The following is a 25,524-nucleotide window of genomic DNA, read 5'->3' on the forward strand; positions in this document are numbered from 1 at the left end:
TGTAACAAGGTTAGGCACATCTCACACCCGTGTTACCTTGACTCATTAGTGTACACGAAAAAAGTAGTGAAGGTGTTGTGGCACAGACTAGCAACTACAGATTATATCTATGTAAGTGTTGAACCATGTCCTCCTCATTTTCACTCCAACTGCAGCTGTATGAATGACATTAAAGCTAGCTCGCACGTGACCACCTGAGCACAAACCTCCATTTAAACATGTAGCCATACCTCCACTGAGGGGGTTCACAGGAGTAGGAATGTAAATGATTTCACCTAGTATGGACAAAAACAGTCTTTGAGTTTTCATCAATCACACTGACCAATTAATTTTCCTCATCAGGTGCATAGGTCCCTTCCTTGCCTGGATCTCAAAGAAACATAGTCCTGCTAACTCAAGAAAGCATCAAAATGCAATGGAATCAGTAGATGAAGTCTTTCTTCTCAAATTGAGTGTGCCATCCCACATATACAGCTAGCATTTGACACACCAGACTTTCACAAGCTGACACATACTTGACTGTCCACTATACTTGTGAATAGTGAAGTAGACGTAGACATATCGTCAGCAGAGCCACTCCTATGTAAATCGTATGAAAAAAAAAGGCAGGTGTATAGCGTGAAACCTGTCACAATACAGCATTCTGCTGAACTAATGTCTGGCTGGAAGTGATAACACACAATCATATGAGTCATACACATACATATCATATATATACATATGATCATAATGACAACAGAGCTAATCCATTTCTGTGGTCCATCATTCTGAGATGGCTAGTCTGCTTTTAGGATTAATGTCTATTGCTGCTGCCATCTGCCTACTGCTGCATTGCATCACACCAATAGGTCATTTTGTTTTGCTTGCTTTTGCACTTGGGAAATGCAAAAATGACATTCTATTTGTCCAATTAGTGTGGTCACTTCCCCGAATGACTGCCCCACTGACAGCAAACTGGTTGTGGTTGAAAGTGAAAGGCTAGATCATTTTATGTAACACAGTTTGGGTGATTTGAAGATAGACAGTTAAACAAGGACAGGCCCTCACTGCAGGGAATGCTTCCTTGCAGAATCCCTGAAATATTTCTGTGTGACCTACTTCAGGAGAGAGAAAGGGCTAGACGGATCAGCACCAGGTTCCAATCCGGCCTTACAGAAGTTTTTTGGAAAACGTATTACAGTCTTGGCCCCCTACCAGTGCATTGCCCCCAGGTTCAGTCATTCAATTAGGCCTAAAATATCAAAGCCTTCAAGGCATCCCCTTTGAAACATACCTTTCCCAGGACAGTGAGCTGCTGAACTAGAAGATGGGCACTTTGTGTCTTGCCGGCTCCACTTTCTCCAGAAATTACAATACACTGCAGAGAACAAGAGCATGAGTCTTAGTGCATTACGTATCTCTCAGCCTAGCAAAAGATGTAAGTAAGTCATCTCATCTTTACCTGATCGGAGTTGTATGTCACCATGGACTGATAACCTATATCAGCAACAGCAAAAATATGGGGAGGGTTGGCAGTCCGTTTAGCTCCAATATACAGTTTGGAATGCTAAGTGTAAGAAAAATGAAAACATTAACTGTGTCCCATTAACATCTCTTTTTGCACTTACCGGAGTTTAGTTCTATTCTCAAATTAGTAGACACCATGCTGAGGTTACCAGCAGTGAAGCTTTCTGAGTGAGTTGTTACTGCACTCACTATACCACGAATCTGTATTTAGAACTATAAGAACTACTAAAAAAGATGAAGTACAATTTTGCATGATGTCAGCCCTATGCTGTGAAACTCAAATTATTAGAACAAATTTAGTGTTGCCAAATATAAAGCACCTACTTATTTATTTCACTTAGAATGAAATTATACTTTACACCCTCTTTGTTCTTCTGCATGATATTGATGGCTAAATGTAAGAGAAGATTGTTCCCGTACCTGCAGTAACTGACAATTAATAACTACAAATTATTGTGTTACCCAGATTTCATGTCTGTTCGCTTTGTATAGCAGGGGGGCAAATTCACAAAAGTTAAAATTTTACTGTGTTGAGCAGGGGGGCAAATTCACAAAAGTTAAAATTTTACTGTGTTGCTTTATGAACTGTATGATCAATTAAATAGCTATGGCTTCCCTAGCTGTCTTGGGAGGAAATGTTCACAGCTTCTACCTCCAACCATTTACCTAGGTACAGAAGTTCTCCACAGGAACTGGAGGAGGAGGAATGCTCTCTTCTACAAAAGGGGTAAGATTCAGCCATATTAATGCACATATCTGTACAAATACTACTTCTAAACTAACTGTCCATGGCAGTTTTTACACTCAGTGGTGGTCTAGCCAACAAATCTCATGAATTTGAGTTTAATTTATTTCATCCTAGAATTAATGTTGAAAGTCATTAAAAGAACAATGACCTAAAAATCTCATTACATTCAGTGATTAAAATGTGTGACTTGCTCGGATGTAGCTATCTGCACTTAAGATATGATGTAGACATGATCTACACTATAGACATAAAGATACCTGAGATAAATTTTTTTTTGAGTTTCTCATTTCAGTGCTGAAATTCAACGTGATAGGGACGTGTGTCAACATGCAGTCGAAGGAACTATTGTATTGCTAATTCTGTTTTTCAGAGCAAACTGAAGCAAATCTCAAGAATGGTCTTACTTTATATTTAACATGAACATTTATATTTTAATGGAAATCAGTGCTAGTGAAAAAGAACCAAACCCAGATTTTCACACCTGTGAAGAATAAATGTCTACGTTCCGAAATGGATTGACAGCGATGAGAATGTCCCCAACATATGCGTAGATTTGATCCTTGGCATAACCCTTCTGCAACTGCTCTGTTACTGTATTCTGATGGAGAAAGAATAGGAACATTGACTCATAGGAAAAAAAAAAAAAAAAAGAATATTAGGAATATTAGGAAAACGTACAAAATATTTATATAGTTACAATGAGTGAGTAGAAAAGAGAGGGAAGGCATTAATGGTAAGGAATACAAATGATCTTGATCAGAAGTGAGTAATACTTTCAAACACCCTGGCATTCATAATTTGTGTCCAATCTCCCTTTGAACAATACACATTTACAGATCCCCAAATGGCTGTAGAAAAATTAGTTAATAAGTAGTGCTTTAATTTAATTAATCAAAGGTTTTCATGTGAGAATCCCATGTTAATTTCTAACACTACAGCTTCATGTAACTCATCAAGCAAAAGCCATATGCTTGAATTCATAACTGCCATTACAGCTGCTCTAACGTTACTCTCAGTTAGGATAGGACACAGTTATTCAACTGTTTGGATGCTGTTAACAAAAGCAAACAGGTATCTTCCTATATTAGCAACCAGTCTCTACTGTGATTGTTCTTTGCTCCTGCAAAGACAATTCTCTCTGATCCAAGAAGAAAATCAAAGCCCCCCTACTGGCATAACTATTTCCTTGACAAACTTACCCTAAACAGCTTCTACATACATAGCTGGGCATGTAAAGTGCCTGGTTAGATTTCCAATCAAAACAGAACACACGTCTGGCTGAAGAAATTCAAACCAGCCTTGAGACTATACTGAGTTATATATGAAAATATTAAGACCCTATTCCCTCTGGAAGAGGGCGAAAAGCAGCAGAGGACTACAAAAAGAATTGCTTTCCCTCCATCTATTCACAGTGTTGTGTATTGTGTTATGCTTAATGCACTTCAGACCTGAAGTCTTAACAGCTGAAGAGGTTACATTCCCTTCACAGGAAAATATAAGAACAAAACCCTGGTTTTCCACTGACTTGAAAAACTCTTTCCTTTTTGTCTTTGGTACCTTGCTTTTGGCCATGGCCAGATTTAACAGATTAACAGATTATTATTTTTTTTTTTCAGTGCAATTTCTGTCCTTTTTAAAGTTATTTCTTGCAACTATAGCCAAAATTCTAGAAGGCCTCCTGTTACGCCCTTTTGATGGGGTTGTTTAACTGGAACGGAAGTTTGAGGAGTTCTATGAAGCTGCCATTAATATATGAAAGAGGTTATAAACTGGATCAGATTGTGTAAAATATCACATAGTCAAATGATGCCTTTAGGCGGAGGCTTACTGAGGACTTTCTTGAGAATGTTTCACCTCTGAGGAGATGGGATACAATTCCAGCTTGTCTGTTGTTTTTTGTTTTTGTTTTGTTTTGTTTTCTCTTTTGCTTAGACTTTTTATACACTTCATTGCCAAAGACAAAAAGCAGTATTGATAGCATATGACTATACCTAATACAAAAATGCTTAAAACTGAGCTTTGTGAAGCAGATGAAGTCTGGATTAGCTCAATTACATTAACTAAACATTAAGCTACTATTACTAAGCTCTTGGATGATGGAAGAAGTTCCATGGGCTGTTCACTTTAGGTAACTTACCAGCTCAAGAGCAACATTTAGTATTCTGGACTGACAAAGATACAATGTACCAGAGAAATCTTATAGATAAGAGGATGTGAATTATAGTATGCACCAGCCTATGAACAGCCTGGTAAAGGAAAAATGACGGTTTGTTTACAACTACCAATGGCCTCTATGACCTGCAGATAATGTGCTGTGCCTGATTCTTGTTTGGGGTTTTGAAACTTATGCTATAAACACAACAGATTTCCCTCCTTCCTTACGCATGCTTCCCTGCATATCGTGGAGTCGCTTTTGACCTTTGACAAACCAGTGAGATTCCTATCAACCACTGAGTCAAAAGTTCAACAGAAAGTATTGACAGGTCAGAGCCTCAGCTGACGTAAATTGATGTCAATGCATCTCCACACCAAAATAAGTCAGAGAGAACCCAGCCACAGTAAGGTAGTCTAGGACAACTCTAGATGTCCAAGCAACAGATGAGAACATGCTTGTTCTTGGACCTGGATCAATTTCAGGTTAACATATCATGGCAGACTACGTATTTAGCTGGAATAAAATCCAGTGATACAGATCCAGTCAATCAAATGGTGCTACTACACTGCTCAGTCCGAGGCTTTGACTGCAGGGGAGGTGTTAGCATGGAGTTGGAACCACTCTGGACACAAAAAATCTCATTTAAAATGTTTGTCATATACTGGTAAAATGCCATTGTACACTTACACAATTGAAATGTGTTAATATATATGAACTTGAACATTAAGCTCATCACTGTATTTTAGTACCTGATTACACTTCTTCAGGAAAACATGAAAAAGGACAATCTTACCTCATCCAGTACCTCCAAGGTAGCTAAATCATCTACCTCCTCTTGGTTTGAAACTAGTGACTTACTGTAGTTCCCTTTCTTTGTATGAATACGTTCAAACCTAGAAAAGACAGACATACAATTTCTTGATGAAAGGAAACAGAATAGATCTTGCATCTGTAACCATCTTGACAGCAATTCAGCCAAAATATTCCAGCTTTCCATTCCTCCAAACTCAAACACATGGACGTTTGAAAAGCAGGACAGGATTAAATTTTTTTTTTTTTAGTAAAACACATCCGTATTATAGAATTAAAAATTTATAGTCTGATCCCACAATTGATACCATTAAGCACTTTTTCATTGTAACATCCCCCACTTGATCACATGACTACATCAGATGCAGGACTGGAGCTATGCAGTACAGAAAAAAAATATATATATGTATATATTTATAAAGGATATAACAGTCAAACTCTAGCACTTGCCTTTAAAAAGAAAAATGACCCACATAAACATTATGGATAGGACAAAACCAGGGGTGTATGATGAAATAATATGGCAAAAATGATGCAGAAAAGGCATTCAGGATGATAACATATCTAGCTTAGTAATGACAGTGTTCTAAAGCCTGGCTGAGATGGTCGCACTGTTGAGCAAAGTGCTACAGAACCACTGGAATATGTGAAATACATCCTGACCCAGAATAATTTTCTTGGACTCTACAGGAAAAAAAATGTAAAAAATAAAGAAGCATTTCAAAACTTCAAATCTTCTTTTTATCAGGATTAAACTTCAATAAAGTTTATTTTAAAATTTCTTCTCTCTTTTAATCAAAAATAAAGAAGTTATGTACTTCTACAGAAATTTGCAAGAACATTCCCCCCAAGTTGGACTGTTTTCTATCCAAGAGAATAGACATTGCTAAACTCAGTGAATACAGCAATAAATATGAGATTTACAATTTACATTAATTATACTTGCTCCATGACATGGGGGAAAATCGGGGAAAGGGACGCTGGATAAGTAACAGCAGAGTTCACAAACTAAATCAAAAATGTGCAATATGACAAAAGACTACTAAGCAAATTGAATCTCCTGATACGATCTCACTCCCCTTGAACATATACTTTGGTAAACTGAGACAGCAGAGAAAGTGTGTTGTTTGAAACACAATCACTTTTTACCTCAACTCCAAACAAGATCAGGGTAATCGCTTAATTTTGACATTTGGCACGAGTAAAAGCAGACAGATGTTTTCTACCCAGACAAGACCTTTAATATACAGTGAGCAGTCCACTGACAGGAGAAAGAGGCAGCTACACCAATATGGAAAACTAGAATGAATAAACATCACACTGACGGGGCAAGCTAAGAATCTTCTGAACTCTCACATTTACTGCAGGTAACAGACTGCACCCACTCCCCAAACATCACCTACTTCATGGGTACTAGTTTGGTTCACACAGGCTGTCTGCTGGCAGGGATGCAGGTGCAGAAAGTGAAGCAGGCACCACTTGGCATTATTTGTTGATTGCCAGGCCTGAAGAGGGGCTGGAAGAAATGGGCAAATGATGCCCTCCCAAACTGTGAGTGTAATCAAGATCTGAATGATGGAAGTGCAGGCATGAGTGCACTTCATCTAGCACTTCTTTCAGCTTCTCTTGTGTGTAATGATCACTCTCCGAGGGTGAGAGAGCAGCCTGTCCTCACCCAGGTGTCAGTAATAGAACAGCTTCCTCCTCTCTCAGGCAGGTGTCTGCTATTACTGGAGCCTTTCCTTTGTCCGTAGCACAAAGGCAGGAGTTTCCCAGCCACTACAGATGACTAATTCTGCAACCTTAAGATTCAGACATGAACATGTCAGACTTCATTGCAAGAGCCATCACAGTTTCATGGTTTTTGTCCCAATATCACAGCCCAGTACCCAAGGCCGTGAGTAGGAGGCTTGCTGTCCGGAAAGCACAATGAACAACATGGATCAACAGAATCTGCGCTGCACTGATGAAGGACAGGAGGCAAATTTTGCCAGTTTTACCCCTGGATATTTTGCAGACTACTCTCAAACTGTCATTAGGACCCCAGACCTGCGCAGGAAAGCAATCCACTTCCAAATGCGTTCTTTCCTTCAGTATTTACTAGAGGCCAAAAAGACTGTAGACCCAGCTGTAATGATGATGGTGAAGCTGAATTACATGGAGGGGAAAAAGCAATGGGACTTTTACACAATCCAGTAACAGAGCCTTATTACTACCGTGCAACACATGACATGCAATGCATGTGCCTATTTCCACATAAGCTGTGCAAATAGACAGAGAGATGCAAGAGGACAGTGTATCTCTTTGGGAGAGAAAAAAGGAACTTTTGCTGCAATAAATCCATAACTGGGCTGTAATCTTGCATGTATTTAAATATCTTGAAGCAGAAAACACACAAGCAAGCAGCATTGAAAGGGATGGACCTGATGTAAAGCAATTAAACGTCTTCTGGATCTCAGCTTTTCTTCCCTTTCCTTTGGAACCCATCTGTACTGCAAGAGCTGTCCTGTTAGTACTGTATCCTTGCAATAACAGTCTGAGACAACTTTTGGTTTTATGTACCCCCAGGTTATATTAAAAAGACCGTGGTAATATTAAGCTTTAAATTGACTCTTCAGCCCTGCACGGCCTGCCAATGCTTGATTTCCATTTACCATTAAAGGATATTACTGCATTCAAAGCCAGAGGTACAGACAAAATCCTACCCCCTCAACAGAAACCTCTTTTCTTTGTAACCCGGGCTTCTTCTATTTATACTTCCTCTTATTTATCCTCTTCATTTGAAAATTTAAGTTTGGGCAGCTGAAGCAATTTCTCCTTTGTTCCTGCAAGAAGGTCATTTTATGTCCAGAGGATGCATCTAATATCACCATGGCTTTGAGAAGGACTTATCAACATACACATGAGGGAAAGGTGTGGGAACCGCAGTACTGCAGTACTGTGTCAAGCTCTGCTGTTCTGTTTTATCCATCGCCAAAGAACAACCCAAAACAAGACATCTATTAAGTTATGTTTTCCATTTCCGGTGGAATTCTTAAACACTGGATACAGGAAGATGTTGCTGTGCATCAGTGAGAGTGTGATATTTCCCAAGTTTCGTTTCAATTACCTTTTTCATTTAACATAGGAAGTTAACAGCTGCCCTGCAAGAAGGGAGAGGGGAATGCTCTAGTCATGGAGCCTTTTCTTTTCCTAACTTTTTTTTTTCTTTTAAGAAAACAATTTTTATTTATGCCAGAGGAGTTTAATTACATAAAATTGATTCTCATGTAATCCTCTTCAGCTGACATTATGAGAACAGTAGTGCTTGTTAAACCAGATTATATTTCCCATTCTCGGAGTACAGCAGAGCAGCAGATTTGCAGAACACAATATTTTTCTGTTTTGTTGTCAAAGGGCACAGACCCCTCAAGGGCAGTTATACTGCTTCACTTGCTAAAACTGCAACCACTCAAAAAAACCCACATCAGTGCTGTTGACATCTACACTGAAATTTCATTACCATCATGCACATCGACATGATGAACCAAAATAAGCACTTTTCTCTGTTCTGTTCAGAAATTATTTGTTGGAGGCATTAGATCTCACAGCCATGCTCAGCAAGCAATTGAAGCAGCTAAAGACCAGAAACATCAACCCAGAATGAACACGAAAATGAGTCTAGGCAGCATTGTTCCTGTGTGTCCTCCTTCACATTCCCCCCATTCTTGTCTTTCAAGATTCAGTTAAATCAAAGTGAGGGAACTGCAGCTTCTTCTTCTTCACGTTGTCAGAATGCATTTAAAAGATTTCTGATAGTTCCAAAAATACCATGAAAAGGGAAGTGTGACTCACGATGCCCTGTTGAACTCTCTGCCGAAACTGGTTGGAGAATCATCTACAGTCTAAGAAGTGACAAGAAAAGGGCTGGCCTTAGTCTGGGTGTAAAGAAGAAACTAAAAATAATCAGGTTTCCTGTAACATGAAGATAGTAACAGCTGTACACCTCCCAGCTGTTACAAATATCATTAAAAGTGTCAAACAGAAAAGAAGCAACACAGAGAAATCTGTATAGGATCTGTCATTGCTGGTGATTCTGTTTCTCTAGAGGCTGTGAAGAGCAATGTTAATTCACATTTAAAATCAAAATTATGTCTGCAATGGATGTATCTGGTGAAATACACTTAAATAAAACTAGTCTTACATCTATGCAAAATCTGAATTTAGAAGAATGTACTGATAGATTCCAACTGCATGTGCACAATGCTTTGCCGACAGACCTGTGCTCCCTCTATGTAAGTGACTGCACAGCACCAGCTCCACTCAGAACTGTGCTCAGACTTACGCAGTCTTGCTGAGAGCACACTGCTGCTAAGCAGAGCTACAGGACTTTTCATTCAGAGGTGGCCCATGCCCAACCAGTTGGGTCATGTGTGGCTCAGTACAATGTTTGCCACTCTGTGCTGGTTTATCATTCCCTGCAAACATGTAGATTACTGGCTCTTTGTAGTAGGCTCAACAAATGGCTGTATCCCTGGCAAATTTCAGGAAAAAATGTGTGTTCTTAACAGAGTAAATAAGATATCTGTCATATCTGTTTTGGATTGGTTCTTTATTGCCCTCATGAGTCGGGCCCATGCTCTACACTCAGAACTATGCTGAGAAGGCAATGGGGAAGCTCCAAAAGTGAGCAATGCCTGGTGAGGTATCTCACCTGCAGGAGAAATGAGTTGCTGAGCAAGTGTACTGATGCGACTGTGAATTACTCTAAGGGAGTCTCCTAAATGCAGGAGGAACTCATTTCTCCTGTTTTGCATCAGGAGTTAAATTTTTCTCCATTTAGGCATTACTGCTGTCCATTGAATTGTATGGAAGGAGACTGGAACCACATTCCTATTCAGCTATGGAGATGGGTATTACCTAGAAGCACACAGGACTGGAGATCTGCTTATTCAAAGGCCTGTGTTGCCAGAAACTCTTTATTGACTGAGAGCAGTTTGCAGCACAGATATCTACACAAGAGCATCCTCACTGCAGTAATACACACACCCTGCTGGTACAACAAAACCCATTCTGAACCACAGGAGAGGAAGAAGTGGCTTGAAGTGGTCCAGGATTAGTCTGGAACTCCAAAGCCTCATGTTTAATCCCCTGCTCTGCTACGGGTTTGACCAAATCAGTACTGTACTCTGTGTGAGCTATCTTACTCTGTTCCTCATATTACCTTCCTCAAGCTAGTGTGGCAATCTCCTACTCTCCATTACATTCTGCCCTGCACAGTTTAGCTTGAAGGGCTGTTATCAGTTGCTTCAACTGGCAGGATGAGTCAAAGAGAGACAGAGCGAGAGAACCCGTAAGAAATAAGTGACATGAGTCTGGGCAGTCACTCAGGGAAAGTCATGGAAGAAAATGATATGGCACTGCTTTTAATACTGGTGAATAAAATGACAACCCTCTTTGAGCATTTGTACGTGAACTTCTATGAAGTTACCTCCCTGAAGTTTCCAAAGAGTTAAATAGAATGAGTTAAAGAGTTAAATAGAGAGTTAAATTGTTTAGCTGTATTTTTGAATTTTCATCCCTACATGGTCAACACAGCAGGACAAACACTTAGGAGAGTAATTCAGCTCAGCCAAAAGTCCTTGCTGTGAATCACACTGCAGCAGAACCAGTCTCTTTGCCACATTTATTTAGAGGGCATATAAAGATAATTGGGGTCCATTTGATTGCTGAAATCTAGGTGCAGCGAATATCCCTCCCATATACAGCTCATTCTGGAATGAGTCATAATTCCCAGGAAATACACGTTGTACTAATCATTGCATATTTCTGCAGAGATTATTGTAAAAGCAGTCAAGATTAAGAGAGCCAAACAACTCAAGATGAAAGTATTGCAAGCCTGACTGTCAGGTGTAAATGCGACACTTCTTGAAGGCCATTTCAAAGACAGCTATTTCTGTTGCAAAGTAAAACTCTTTACAATGCAGATTTTTTTCCCCTCAATTGGCCTGGTGAGAAGTGTATTTTTAGAACAGCTTTTGGGTATATGCTGCAGCACTCATTTCTAATAATTATTTTGATCAGTAATTATAACTTTTAATGGCTATAAATGTGACTTACAAAAATGTAAGTATGTGATTGAGGGATTGGCTAAAATCAAGGGGAAACTTAAGCAGTGCCCAAAAGTGAACGATAAGGTTCAAATGAGGTTACTGTTTCTTCATGGCAGAATTTGTCTTATTTTCTGTGATCTGTTTCTCTTGCTAGATGTTTGGAAAGGATGCAGCACAACCATCTAAAACCAGGTTCACCTTTGGTAAAACAGCCTAGTGCAACGCCCTAATAACTCAAAGACTGATAAATGCTAGAAAATACCTCAGGAACAATGATGCTAACGGGAGTGACTATAAGGTGACTTCACCTTGTCTAGAGATCACAAACTCATCCTGAGCAGACATGGTACACAAATATTTTATCTGAGGATCTGGCCTTCTGCAAAAAAAAAAAAAAACAAAACTCTGAGAACGTGACATAACCTAACGTGATCTCTTCTACCTGAACTATACCAATAGCACATTTAGCAAGCAACAAGACAATATCACAAACACAACAAACTGCCACTGCAGTGGGCAATCAGAGCCAAATTACACATTGACATGCTGGGCAAAAAGGGTGGTTGATTAGATACTGAGTGAAAACAAGAATAGTGGACATGGGAAGACCCAGTGGCTGGACCTCAGCTATTAATTTTCAAGGGTTTTACTCTCTTCTTTTTTAGTAAAAAAAAAAAAAAAAAAAAAAAAGTATTAATAAAGTGTAATTTGAAGAGGAAACACATACTGAGAAAATAACTGGATTCCTTACTTCCAACTTTAAGCCAACACTACCAGGTTTCACAGAACCATAGAATCAGCCAAATTTCTTGAGTTTATACACTGTTCCCATTTACATAACACTACACAAGCAGGAGGATTTCTCCACTCAGTGGAAGGAAGGGTTCTTTAATACCTTTAACTACCTGCCTCCCAGTGACAGCCAGCAGGAGAACTTTGCCTTCAAATTAGGGACTGAGAGAGACAGATGGAGATCAGGATGGAGCATTACAAAGAAAGTTGCCAGCAACTGGTGAAAGTTCAAGAATTCCACAGTAGGGCCCTAACACAGCAGTGTATAAACAGCCCCAGAACAGACTAATCAAGAAAAGAAAGCCAGGAGATTTTAAGACAAAGCCCTGTGACTAGTCACTACACAGCCTGCGTCTTGACTCTGAATGAGATTTACTTGATACTTCTGTACAGACTTCTGCTTACACCATTTGCTCTGTGCAGATCGAAGGTCAGAAGATATATCAAATTTGGATTTAAAGACTTTTAAAAAAGTACAACGACTGAATTAAGAGATCTTTGTACAATCTTTTTACTGTTCAACAGAAGAAAAAAATGCTGTTCTATATTAACGTCCTTTACAGGCCTGAGATTCTAGTTTCTTCTAAAGTGAAATGTTACACTTACTACAATTGCAGTGACTGGAAAACAATTACTGCTGTTCTTGCTTATACAGGGATAACAATAGATATTACAATGGGTATTTGTGCTGTTTCTGGGAGATGGCTAATCTTTTTATGCATTCACTGCTAGCAAAAGGCAATCTTCCTACAAATGTAACCAATAAACATATTAAAAAACATATCAATAAACATATTAAAGCTGAAGTGACTATATGTACAGTGACTGTAAAATGTGATTTTTACTTGCAGTCTTTCATACTACCTTCAGGGATCTCAGGTAGAAAAAGATTTAGTTAAATCAATGCAAATGAGATTTACAGTAATATACTCCCTTAAACTCTGTTTCATGTGAACAGCAGTCAGTTAAAAAAACACAGTCTAAACAGGATGGAGAAAGTGCTAACAGATTGTTCTGCTCCTCTGCCATTTGACTGCTCTATGCACAAGCAAATTGGGCCACTTTCTTTATGCTTGGCTTGTATAGGAAAAGAAAGATCATGTAATTTGCTTGATGAAAAATGAAGAGTTTTAGAAAAAAAACCAACAAACAGAATAGGACTTGATAGAAAACATAAGTATTACAAAATGTTTAAAAAAACTCAAAATACTCAACTGACTTAGAAGCTTGATTTTCAAAAATGACTGAGGCATTGAAAGGACGAGTGTCACAAGTGTTATCAGGATTTAAGTTCATATTGCTTAGGGTTTTGGATTTATTTTACCACATTTAATTGTGCCGGGTTTTATAAATATACATATATAAGTCTGGGGCATTGTTTGAGTGCTCAGCACTAGCTAACGAGCTTATTTCAGTTTCAGAATCTTTCTGGATTAAGCAAATGTCAAGTATGCACCATACAGAACATACAAATCCAGTCTGAGGCTTAAATTTAAGTCAACTGCATAGGTTTTCATAGAAATGCCAGAAAAGAGAAACTGCTGCTCATTTCACATCCACTTCCACTGAGTCTGAAAAAGCCTGAACATGAAAAATTATTTAGAAATATATTTATTATTATTATTCTCAAATGACAGAGTACATCATAAAATTCTCCAAGATCAGAACTGAAGTCTGTCGTATATATTGTTACTATAAATATGTGTAAAAGTAAATGTGGCAGATTTTAGTAATTTTTTTTTCCATATAGTTCATAATGTCAAAATGTCTTTTAGATTTTATGTTCCATTTTAAAAATATCTATCATCATTTACCTTGAAGCACAGCAGACATCACACCAGCAGTATATCAATACTAATCTTCTACTGCATTTCACATTTGACACACTATTTTAGTGTAGTGGATTTTTTTTTTTAATTAATTGCAATATTGAGCCAAGATATTTTCAGTTGTTTGAAATAAAAGTCATCAGGTGCCAAGCGATTTATGCAGAATTGATACTACTAAATACTAACAGAAGAAAGAAAACATCTACTCAATAAGACATAAGCATTTTATAAACTATTTTTTAATTTGCAAATCAAATCCCGGTACCACTGTTAGTGGTTTCAGTCAGTAGCATCTGATTCTTGCAAGAAGTTATTCACTTGCTTTTAGCATACTCGAACTAAACATTAACCACGGAAATGTAAGAGAACTCAAAACATTCATCTACTGTTACCTTAGCTTTCTGAAAGCTAATCTGTATCTAGAGTCACAGGAAAAAGGGGGGGCACTTCTAAAGACTGTCTCGTCCCACACGTGAATCATGATGTCCTTTGCTTTCCATTGGCTTTACAGGGGGTCCCCAAAATTAAACACCCCATTTTTCAGTCAGCTGAAGTTATAAGAGGTGAATCGTTCTCTGAGCACTATTCATTTGGAAACAGTGAAAGTATAAAGGCTGTATAACTGTCCTACTTTTTAGCTATTTTTACCTTGCCTTTTCAGTGACTCCCATTTGTTGATGAACATCGATAAATTCCATGAGTTGTCTTTGTAGCACGTTTTCCTTTCCTTCAATTTGCTTAATAAAATCATGCTGCAAAAGACTAGATACTGTTGGGCGCTTCTCATAATCTTTAGTCAAGCACCTGTGCTGACAGAAAAAACGTATGATCATTCAGGGCTCACTGATAAGTTTTGAAGTGCCTGTCTGTAGTTCATTCATACCTACGTAATAAATACATCCATCTTAATCATAACAGCTGTATACTGGAAACGTTTTCACAGAATTGATATGGCTAAGAAGTTAAATCATTCCTTTTTGAAACTAAATATTCTTTAAATTAAGAAATAACAAGAAAAGCAGAAGTATCAAGTGTGTTAGCATGTTATTTCATGTTTCAAACCTGAAGCCTCATTCAAAAGCCAAAGTAAAAGTACAGTTACAGCCTAGGAGTGCATATGTTGATTACTCCTTAGGTAAAACTCTTATGTTCAAGTGTCCAGGCTAATCTGGGACACCTAATCTAGAGCTCATTCATTTGCAAAAACCGTTACATATCTACAAAGAACACCCACCCAAAACATTTCTCATTTTTACAATTTAAGGAAGCAGAGTAAGAAAAATATTAGCAGCAACACATTTTCACAGAGAGTACAATGATATTTTACACCTGACATTTACACGTTCCACATTCAGTTACAATGGCCTCAGTTGTTACGCACTTGTTAATGAAGTCATTGAATTCGGATGACCACAGTTCAGGCTGCTGTAGCGTTGGAGGAGGATTCCTGCAAAGGTCAGTGTGACGATAAGTTAATAAACTACTCAGTTGACAAAAACAATGTGTGAAGGCAGGCTGAATAATGAGTTTTAGAAGGCCACTAAAAAAAAGATATCGATTTCCACTGGTAAAAGGAGCATGGGCAGATGACACAATACCTTGGTGGTTCTTCTGCTTTACATAACTAAGAAGAAGAAATAGCAAGGAGATGATCTACCCAAGCGTAGCCAAGAATTACTGTATTTTTTCAATTAATCAATAAACAGAAATGTAAATAACAAACCATTAATCACTATTCACTTATAATGGCAAGTTTCTCTTTTCGAGCCTGAAACAATATACTTTCTTAAGAGAATTTTTAAGAGAAAATCTATTTTAAGTTTTCCCAGAAGGACTGAATTAATCAGATTGCTGAACAAGGTGTTGGAAGAAAGTAGCTCTTTATTAACTATTTCTGATTCATCAGAAAATAATCAGAAGTCAACTGAAGGCCTAGATAAAGATATACTGTAGATAAATACTTCTTTCTTTGCTGTTGAGTTAAAGCTGTTTACTCTAGGTGTTAATATGATTCTGATTGTTTTAACAGTCGTCTTCGATTCGGAAACGCCATTTCTACCAAGTGTAGTCACTTGGACAAACGGAATCAGCTACAGATGAGGTGACTCTTTTCTGTCTATTTCTGGTTAGTCATCGTAACTGCTTTCTTCAAGTGCTGCCTGATCTTAACTCTAGCACTTTCATGTTTTTCTTAATGAAGTTAAAAGGTATTGATCTTACATTTGCTCCAGGGAAGAAAGGCACCCGCTGTTTCTAAGGGTATAAGCTAGATGGCCTTTTGAAGGTCTAGCTAAAATTACTCACCACAGAAGTTTGTTACTGCTTTTCCTGTAGAAAACAGAGGGGTAAGAAGAGCATTCATGTTCTGCTTTGGTGTCAAGTCAGACAAGATTTCTTAAAACTGAAGGTAATTTAAACCAATTTGGGTGACTTGGCTGAAAAGGACTTGAAGCGTATATGCTATGTGGTCTCAAATGTTGCAGTACTACTTCAGCTGCTAGAGTGAAATCCACTAGCTGCTGTATGATCATCCCCTATAGTCTTTGAGACTGATGTTGTTTGAAACACTGTAAGTGGTACTTTGGGTACTTTTATCTCCAGCTTCAAAGAAAGTGCAAAACAAGTTCCTGGATACACTGCCTGAGGACAGCAACACTGCAGCTGGCAGGAGCAGCACAAGCTAATGAAAGGTAGGGGACTAAATCTATGTGAGTGGTGGAACAACACCTTGCTTCAAAGGACATGTGCTAACTCTTGAGGACAGCTGTGAGGCCTGTTTGCCACACTGGCCCACTAAGGCTCTACATTCCTATCATAACACATCTGAATGAAAATATGTGAGAATAGGGTATATGGGACTCAGCTGAGTCCTGTGCTTGTGCATATTGGGCAGCAGTCCACAGAGAAAAAAATTTATGGCTTTGTCTCAAATATAGACAAATAATCTCTGACCTTCTCAATGGGTGCGCATGGTTGAATCTGAGTCTTCAGAAAATATATCTGGACAGAGTATTTCTAACCTTCTCCTAGTATAAATAATGTAAAGAAACGGTACATACTTAAATAGTCTAAGTTTGAAGAAAGTACCTGCTAATGGAGAAAGTTCAGCCTAGCCTGGCATGAAATAAACACATCAAGATATTACCTTGGTATTTTGAAGAGTGCCCTCATAGGGTGCAAATCAGCAAGGGGTGGATCCCCATCTCCCAACTCTATTGCAGTAATACCCAGTGACCATGCATCACATCTGGCATCATAGGAGCTATCTAGCTGCTGCTCACAGGCAATCACCTGTTAGAGGAAAAGACTTGGTCTGTCACTGTACAGTCAAATGTCTGAATTTAACAGCATGCCCACAGCTGAGGGAATCTCTTACCTCATCTTACAGGATGGAGATAGTGGGTGAAATAAACAGAACTGCACACATTTAGGAAGTTAAAACATCCTGCAGCTGAAAAAGCAAGGTTAAAACTACAGAAGGTAGGTCTTTTGTGAACACCAGGCTGCTATCTGGTCAGATGTCCCCTGATCTGACAAAAGGGTGTAAATCCTTAGCTTATTTAGTTGAAGGTGGAAAATTGCACACATGGCTGAGGGAAGAAAAAGGAAACTCAGCAACCATAAACCTCTTATCTGTGGATTATTCCTGAAAAGAACTAATGGAGTTGTGTTGCTCTTTGTATAAAGTGAAACGACAAGGAAAGTAGGAGTTGAATTCATTATTTCCCATTGGGTTCTTATTCAGCCAATTCAGACAATTTAAAGACGAAGCCAATTTATCAAGAATGTGGTTGCTACCAGATATTACAGCAAATATATTTAATTTCATAGACATTTTGGTTCATTCACAATGCCAGCTGAATTACCTACAGGTCTAAGCAAATGTGTATAAATAAAGCATGTTTATAAACATACATGAATATGGACAGAGTAATTTCATGTGTTATAAATGGATGTATAGGTGTGTGTGTGTGTGCATGTGTTTGTGTGCACACAAATAGACTAAGTACATAGGCTTATTAATAACTAAATTTTTTCCTGCCTCATCTTAAAATGCGTATTTATATTTTTCAGTTTCAGGCTGGAAAAATCGCCAAAGCATAATGCATCTTATTTATTCAAAATAACGTCTTTCATTTCTTGCTGTCAGCTATGAATATGATGTGTTAAAAACTGTCCAGGTGTAGAATTTTAAAAGTATAAGTTATAACATATCACAGTACCACCCTAGGCTCCTTCCACCCAAGGGAAGATGAGATGCCTGGCATAGTCTGAAAAGTTGGAAAGGATCAATGGTAGTACTCTTTCCTCTTTAACATTTTAGTAAGCAATTCAACTTCTTGCTCCCTCACCTTAACTTTTTGATTTCAAAATAAAGACCCTTTTAACTTAATCCTTGCAAACATTTAAGAATATAGCCTAAAAACACATTTTCACCAAAAGAAATAGCAATATCCTTTGAAAGGTCCAGTAGTCAGGAAGACAGAGAAAGAGCAGAAATGCAGAATGTGGCAGCTTGAATACCACTGACAAAATGTTTTGAAACTTGAATCTAACCTCTGGAGCCATCCAGAACGGGGTGCCCACGGAGGTGTTCCGGCGGAGACGGGTGCTGGTCAGCTGAGCAGACACACCTGGAAGAACGAAGGGAAGCTATCATCAGGGCAACTGCTATTTCCATCCAAGACAGTTCTTCTGAATGGTACCGTCCTGGTCTGGTTTTGTCATGCTGTGAACTCCTTTGCAGGTGAATTTCAATGTTATCTTTCCAGTTCTCTGCTATAGGCCCAATCCTCAAGGGTACTGAGCACTTCAGCTCAGGCTCTGCACATCCTTCGATTCCAGCAACTTCAGCAGGACTGAGATTTTAGTCCCAAATGAAAGTTTCATTAGTAATCTGACTCCATATATTTTGACTGGCTAATTACTGTTTTTCTATATCCTGTTTTAGGAGAGCAGTAAAGCATTTCATGAGGTTAAAAAAAACAAACACAAAAACCAAAAAAACCCCACTCTACATCCCACTGTTTCTTTTTTACTTTTAAAGCTCATTACTGACACTAGACCTCCATTTCATATTTCAGGTTAAGCACTATAAATGATACTTATCTGCATCTTTTAGCTGTTCTACCATAAAGAAGAAACAACAAAATGGTGAAACATCAAAATGCTTACAAAAACAGAAGTCTCCCCATTCTCAAAGCAACATCAAATGCCTGCAAATCAGCTTTGCAACATGAGCCGCAGTTTAAGGAATTAACTATTTCAGGCCATGAGTTGGAAAGTGAATTCTGAAATCAAAATATTCTTTTCTGTTTTAGATTAAAAGACACACTGAAATATTAGAAATTCTAGTGGGCTACAGCGAACTTCTGATCTGCCTGCCACCCATTTCCTGCCTTAAATATAAGTGGTATGGAAGTAAGGGTTGGAAATACCTCTTGTGTGTGCAAAGGGGAGAGCACATGTGCAGAAAACCAGCCCTTCAGCTAGTAAGGCCTGAACTGTTTATGAGTCATAGCCAAATGTGAAGTCCACCAAAATCATATTCTGAAGTGCCAATACCAAGGATGGGATGAAAGGTCCTGTTTTCTACTCCTTTTTCCAACCTTATTCTGATTGACATTGAAGCTCATTTATTTTGCCTTCATACATAAGCTTATTTTCTTTTTCAGAAAACAAAAACCTTCAGTTTCACTCTGTGAGTACCATTTTGTTATCTGACATGTGAAGCTCCACTGAGCACCACTGGCCAGTTTTAACTCGTTGTATTCTCTGGTTTCAATATGCTTGACTTTACTTTCCTGAAAACCCTGTGGCTGTTTCATAACAGGAGCAACTCACGTCAACGGCCCAGTGGAAATACTCTCACTAAACCTATATCTGGATATAATTGTTGTTTTTTGTTTGTTTTGTTTTGTTTTCAGTTGGAAGTCAAGAAACTGCAGAGGGCTTGATCTGCTTTTTGCTCTAAAGCAAAGTGTTCAGCCCTGATCAAAAAATTATCTGCATTTGTCTATCACAGAAACATACATAACGGCTGAAAATAAGGCAGCAAGATCTTGATTTCTAAGTCAGCCTGTTCCTTTGAGAGAAACATAACTGTTGCCTTTGGGGCTGCCTCCCTGTATTTTACTCCAAACATGAGAAACTTGATTCTCTTCCTCTGTGCATGCCTGTAGAAATTCCAAAACAGTGTTTGCACCAAGGAAAGCAGAAAAATCTGAGGTTAAGCATAAAGTCCATCAACTCTGCTTCAAGCTCAGATAAGCAGGGGCTTTGTTTTTGCTACATCGAGGAGTTGTCTGACGTCCGGCTTCTGGCTCACAGAGTCCCTGGCTATTCCCAGCCTCCAGCAAAACACATCATTCAGAAAGCAAGGAGTAAGCACACGTCACCACGGGTCTGTCACCATCGTAGTGATACAAAAGGACATCATTACATGATCCTTGCTTTTAGAGGGAAAGGAGGCTACTGTCTCTTTTTAGACGTTGTGGGAGTCTCCTATGCTAAGCTCTTTTTTTGTAGTCTTGGAACAGGAGCTGGGATTTAGATCTGCAGGCAAAGGCAGGCACTAACTGAATTTTTATTATTCCAGTGTCATAACTTTCTGTGGAGATAAGGAGCCAAATATAAAAAGAACATTAATGTGCACAATCTTCTCTGTCTATGCACATTTATTTTCTCTTTGAACTGTAATTATTAAATAAACTGAAGGATTTTTTCCTTTCTGAACCTTCCCCCCCCCCTTTTTTTTTTACTTCAGTAAAAAGCTGATTGAATTTGAATTGTTCACTACTACTTCTTTAGGCTCTTTTTTTTTTTTTTGGTGGGCTTTGTTTGTTTGTTTGTTTTTATCCTTTTGCTCTTAGCAGAAAAGTGGCATTTCAGATTATGGAGTGTAGGTCTTATGAAAAATGATATTTCCTTGGGCTTTTTCTGTGTATAGGGGAAAGATGATGTAATTCCACACTTAGTAACATTTCTTCCAGCATTTCAGTAACCAGTCAAGCATATAACTGGCCAGCTTTTTTTAACTTGTACATTTTCTAACAATAACATCTTGCTCCTCCTCCATCTCCTTTACTACTCTTTGTTCCAAAGGAGTCAGATATTCTCCTATGGAGATTTAAAAATACGTCACAAAACAACATTTTATTACAGAGATATTGTAAATCTTATGAAAACGAATGGCTTAATAAATAAATGCATTAATAGTATCAATGCGCACTACAGTATCTTTTCTAATGTGCAAAAGAAAATATTTGGAAAAAGTATATTTTTTACTTTACATGCTTATTTCGGGCATTAGTTTACTAGTTAAAAAAATGAAAATTAGCAAACCTACACCACGAGTATTAGATAAGCTTTTCATTACAAAAACTGACATATTGGAAAAACACCGAAAGCAAAGCCACCTACTTATGACCTTAGCGTTCAATAAAGAAAAAATAGGGCAGAAATGATCTCTCTATTATTAGGAAAGATTTGTCTCATATTTGCACCCAATCTGAGCAGACACTGTTCTGATCTAAATTGGGAGGCTGTACAACACCGTTTTATGATTATGCTCTGTGACAGAAGTATGCACGTTGTACTGGTTGATGTTAATGGGGGAATTGCGAGCCCCAGCAAATTCTGCTAAATTGACATTTTGCACACAGCAGGGAGACTGCATTTCTTGCACACTAGGTACTACATCTATACATAAAAACACACAAGCTACCTCAAAGGGCTTACACGCTATGTATCTCACTGCATTTGTCTACTTCTTCCATAACCCTCTTTCATTTGTGCCTTCACTGTCCATTCCCCTAACAAAGCATCCCCTTTGTGAAAACAGCCCCCCTCCTGAAAAGGACTGTGAACCAAATCCTCCATCTTGCCCTTCTTGAAGACAGGAGTGACAATAGCTTCTTCTAGTCTTCAGGAGCCTTCCCTGATTTCTAAGACCTTTCAAAGATTATCAACAGTGGCCTTGCAATGTCATTGACCAGCTCCCTCAGCATTCATGGGTCCATCCCACCAGGTCCCCATGGACTTCTGTATATATAATTTGTTTAAATGCTCACTAACCTGATCCTCCTCTACCACAGGTTTTTCCTTGCTCAAGACTTTCCCACTGGTGGCAGAGACCTGGAATTTCCAAAGATAAATTTCACAAGTAAAGACTGTGGTAAAGATGACACTGAATGCCTCAGCATTTTCCTTGTCCTTTGTCACCACATCCCCTGCCCTTCCTTATGTATTGCCTTAATGCAAATGATGTTTTAATGATGAAATAGATTATGAAGACAAGGAAACTGGAAAACTAGACTTTCCCAAACACTCAGGAAAACACACATTCCAGATGCAGATCTTGAACTAAAATAGGGCATGTCCAAAAGCTAACCAAACAGCCCTTTACAAATCCAGAAAGATCAAAAGCTTAGCATCCAGGAAGACCATGTACATGAACTCCATGTACATGTACATGGAGTTGAAAAGTCCATGGTGTTTAACATAAAACTAAGAGGCATGAAGTAAATGGGGAATAAAAAACAATGAATATATAATATAAACTTAAAAATATAAGTCATGTACACAGAGAACTAAAGAAATCAAAGTCCAGTGGCTTTCCCAGTAAATTCACCACATGGATTAAAGACAAAGAAAAGGCACTTTTAAGTATATAGAGAACAAAATGAAAATCCTAAATCAGATACAGAATCATTATAGGGTATATACAGATGATAAAACAGCAATCAGTGACCTAAAAAAAGCAGAACGTTCACTATATCTGTGACAAAAGTAATCTTTTATAAATGAAAAGTTTTAATACAGCTTCTTAAGAAATATGAGGACTTTCATATTACAGGAGACTGGGCAGGATGGTGTGGTGGCATACTTGAGCTTTCCCAAGCCTACAATTCTGACTACACCGTTTCTCCAAGGCCCTGGATAGAGCAGGTGACCACGGGCTGCCCTCCACATGCTCCTGACAGTTCAATTCAGCACAAGGCTAATGATTCTAATCCAATCTCATGCTTCAGGGCTTCAGCTGGTTTCCTGAAAGAGATGCACAGGAACATTTGTTTTCCTGATGCACAATTGGCTGGGTGGATTTCGTGAGGAGAACGACTCTTATCTGGAGCCTTAGGGATTTGCGCAGCTAGACACAATCTGGTACAGTGTGCTGGTGAGGAAAGTCCTCCTTCTTAGATGTTGCCTTCCTTACATATTTGGATTCAAACTGACTACCACTTTTGAGACCCAAAAGGAATTTTTACTCTATGACTGGAGAAAAAAAAAAAACATTTTCTCCTTATATGAATGACATAGTTTACCTGCTAAGATTATCTGGGTTACTAGCAATACCCATGCTGATGTGACAGAATATTTAAAACACCTAAGGACAAAAATACATCAGTTCAAATTGAGTCACTGGGTTCAACTTTCAGGTAAAAATGAAAAAAGTCAGTGAGACGTTCAAAGAATTCTAGAACTACCACACCTCAAAAAAAAAAAAAGAGCATTGCAGCATACTTTCCAGATGGCCCTTCTTGACATCCTCAGATGCAAAATGGTCTGGGCTGACTGAGAAAAGGGCTCAAGAGATGTATATTTTGTGACCCTGGAGAAAACCAAGAAGTCTTTGCTGGCCAGAAAGGGCTATTTTTTTGCTTCCTGCGTCTCTGACATTTGACACCAGCATTCTATGTCAAGCTTCTTGAATGTTTAAAAGCGACATCTTTATGAGAATTAGTAGGGAGAAAAACACAAAACATATAAAAGACCAAGTGAACAGCATATTCTGGGTACAGCACTTGGCCACGTGATTTCTTTTTTGTTTTTACTGGACAGCACAAAGGTTTTCATTCACCCATGGCCCATAAAATAATTTTTTAAAGACTAAGCCTTTGACAAAGAATTAAACATTCACCAAAGAAAATATTCCACGGCTCAAGTCAATGCAATCCATCTTATCCCTGCTGACCCTGGTTTGAAAAATTTGGAATTACTACTTTGATTGGGTTCAAAGCACTTTGACAAGCTGCTCATGAAGAAAGCTTCCTTCAAAGTTTTTTTTTCTTTTTTTTTTTTTTTTCCCTTTTGAGACCTCATAGAAGACCCCTAGTAAACGCTTTTTAAAAGTAACATGTGAGTGTCATGCTATATGGTATGCAGAAATGACAACACAATAATAGCCTGTTTTTGATCTGAACCAGTGAAGCAGACAGCTCTGTTACGGATGCATGCTAGAATGACTAAGGCAAATACAAGTCTTGCTATGACTCATTGCTTAAAGTAAGCTAAAGGCAGAAAGATTTTTATTTTTATTTTTGAATACATTCAAATGAAATTATTTTAATTAATTGTTTCATTTTTTGCAGAATGATTCATACAGCATTTATAGCTAATGCAGGGCAAGAAGAAGGTGATACAATAGGGTATTCTGAATACTCCAGAACAAGCAATCTACAGAAGTTTGGAAAACTATTCAAGGTCATGCTGAGCTCCTCTTCAATGTCAGCAGGGCATACAAAGCTGGAAATCATAATATATTAAAAAGGGCAGAGATTAAACCAACCTTTCCCAAAATGCCCCAGTACTCCAGCTTGGATCACTCATAACTGACTTTTCAACCTATCCATCGAGCACAAGGTGGCTCTCAACTTGCAATCCATGCAGCTTAACCTATACCGCAAGCATTTGCGGTACAGTGCTGTAAGCCTTCTGTCCCTCTCCAGTGCCACGTGTCACACAAGGCTTGCTAAACTGATCTGTGATCAGTCAACAAACTACATCTACCAAGCGTGGTAACGGCAGGGAGAGGCCACTGCATTGTCACAGCAAGGGAACGTGAGAGTTGGTGAGGTGTCATGATGAAAGACTCAGTGCTGTGGTTCCCTCTCCAACCTCTGACCCATGATTTCAGATGCTTTCCCCACAGGACCAGAGGAAGAAACCTCTTCCATGCATCAGTAAACCAAGAGAGGTGAGTAATTAAGCAGATCTATTAAGCTGAAATCTTACCATGGGCTTATTAATTAATTTGAGATTGGCCCTAATATTTTGGACTTGCTGATTTTACTATTCTTGGTTTTTCATTACAGTAGATGCTGGCTCATCTATACTTCAAAAACACTTAATCTGTTTAATATAGTCAGTGAATTTTAGAGATTTGGGCTATATTTCTGCATCAGAATAGGCATGAATATCATGCAACGAAACATAACAAAAACACCCATGCAACCTGACTTATAGTGACCAACTGTTACTGATCACTAATCATAGTAAAGCAGTACCAATATTTCATAATCTGCAAGAAAGCAGTAGCATACCACTACTGAATCATCACAGAGAATGTCGGCAGAATTACTACAAATTCTTTTGGGGTGGGGAATAACCAAGAAATTTAATTTATGAACTAAACTGAATTATGAAATGAACTGAATACCTTCATTTAGTATTACCTAAATGAAATTATGTATGCATTTTAAAGCAGAAATTAATTCATTAAAAATACACTACCAAGAAGACCATGTCCTACATTTGGCTTGTTTCACAGAATTGCAATTTTGAATAGTAAGAAGGCCACCCAGAAATGTC

The 25,524-nt window shown here is 38.3% G+C and overlaps 1 protein-coding gene across 1 annotated transcript in view; it reads right to left on the reverse strand.

Annotated features, from left to right (window-relative positions):
• The window catches only part of MYO3A (myosin IIIA), a 114,960-nt gene that overhangs the window by 55,354 nt on the left and 34,082 nt on the right, over positions 1–25,524 (reverse strand). The window contains 8 exon segments of the mRNA XM_040548931.1: positions 1,274–1,357; positions 1,442–1,546; positions 2,736–2,852; positions 5,203–5,302; positions 14,581–14,736; positions 15,314–15,379; positions 17,078–17,223; positions 18,490–18,566. Coding sequence (XP_040404865.1) covers positions 1,274–1,357; positions 1,442–1,546; positions 2,736–2,852; positions 5,203–5,302; positions 14,581–14,736; positions 15,314–15,379; positions 17,078–17,223; positions 18,490–18,566 — 851 coding nt within the window.

The sequence above is a fragment of the Cygnus olor genome, chromosome 2 (assembly GCF_009769625.2).
Source record: "Cygnus olor isolate bCygOlo1 chromosome 2, bCygOlo1.pri.v2, whole genome shotgun sequence".
Classification (NCBI taxonomy): domain Eukaryota; kingdom Metazoa; phylum Chordata; class Aves; order Anseriformes; family Anatidae; genus Cygnus; species Cygnus olor.